This window comes from Ceraceosorus guamensis (assembly GCF_003144195.1).
Source record: "Ceraceosorus guamensis strain MCA 4658 unplaced genomic scaffold IE81scaffold_90, whole genome shotgun sequence".
Lineage (NCBI taxonomy): Eukaryota > Fungi > Basidiomycota > Exobasidiomycetes > Ceraceosorales > Ceraceosoraceae > Ceraceosorus > Ceraceosorus guamensis.
The window spans coordinates 61,305-62,386 of NW_020290085.1; the positions used below are offsets into that span (position 1 = coordinate 61,305).

Below are 1,082 nucleotides of genomic sequence, written 5' to 3' on the forward strand. Positions count from 1 at the left end.
AAGCGACTACTGTACCGGTACAAAAGGATGGCCAGCCGAAACAAGAAGCAGCTGGCCGTGCCTGGCAAGGGTCGAGCTGCGCACGGGACGCAAGGCGCTGTTCGAAACTCTGTGAGCACAAAAAAAAAAGGCAAGCCATCCGGGATGCGCCCGCCACTCACACGCGAGACGTCATGCACCAGTTGCGAATGCCCTAAGCTCAAGGGCTGAACTTCCAGTTGGTGGCTAGCACCACTGTACTAACCAGCCCGGGCACGAAAAACCGGCAGAGCGCGCGGTACATGTAACCCAAACCATCGCGCTGCGCGTTTGACCTCATCTATATCTTGCAGACCCCTTCTGAAGCTGATACCAAGCCGGTCAAGTGCCTTGCGCATCAGCACGCCGGCGTTGTTGACATACGCGGCGCCGAGCGCGGACCGCATTGGCGCCATCACAGTCGTGACTGCGGTGCGCCCAAGGTCAGCTGCTGCATGTGCTGGCTGCTGGTTGTGCGCGGCGGGCGGGATCGCTGGGCACGGACCGCATTAGCGCCATGCAAGTCCGCCGCGCGCTAATGATGCAGCGCCGAGCCGCCGTGCGCGCGTTGGCGAGGGCCTTTCCTTCCTCACTACTACCATCATCCCCACCGCGTCCCCCGCGAGCGGAGGTGTGACATTCGGAGCAGCCGCCAGAGGGGGCGGTATTCAGGGCCGTAAGCCTGAGACACCCATGGCCCCACTTGCACGCCACACGGACAGGGAAAAGTCCGCATTACGCGGACAAATCTATAGAACAAAGGCTTAGCCTCAGCGGATCGTAGCAACAAGGCTACTCTACCGTTTACAGCACCCCGTTCCCATTCAAGTCGTCTGCAAAGGATTTACCCCCGCCCATATTCGAGATTGCTATACGCGGACGAACCGGAGCGGCCTTTCCGCCGTCCGGCCGCTGCCCGCCATATACGGTGCACGGTCGCAAAGGACCTATGTGTAACACAAGTGACATGTGCGGGACCAACATCGTCGCTTCTGGCACGGATTCTGGCTTAGAGGCGTTCAGCCATTATCCAGCAGGTGGTAGCTTCGCCCCATTGCCCGATC

The 1,082-nt window shown here is 60.3% G+C and overlaps 1 protein-coding gene across 1 annotated transcript; it reads left to right on the top strand.

Moving 5' to 3' along the window:
• Nucleotides 1-883: 883 nt before the first annotated feature.
• IE81DRAFT_282198 (hypothetical protein) lies at nt 884-1,082 on the top strand (the record flags this gene model as incomplete). The annotated part of the gene is made up of 1 exon (XM_025511528.1): nt 884-1,082. A coding segment is annotated over one exon (199 nt), but the record flags the coding sequence as incomplete, so codon positions are not given.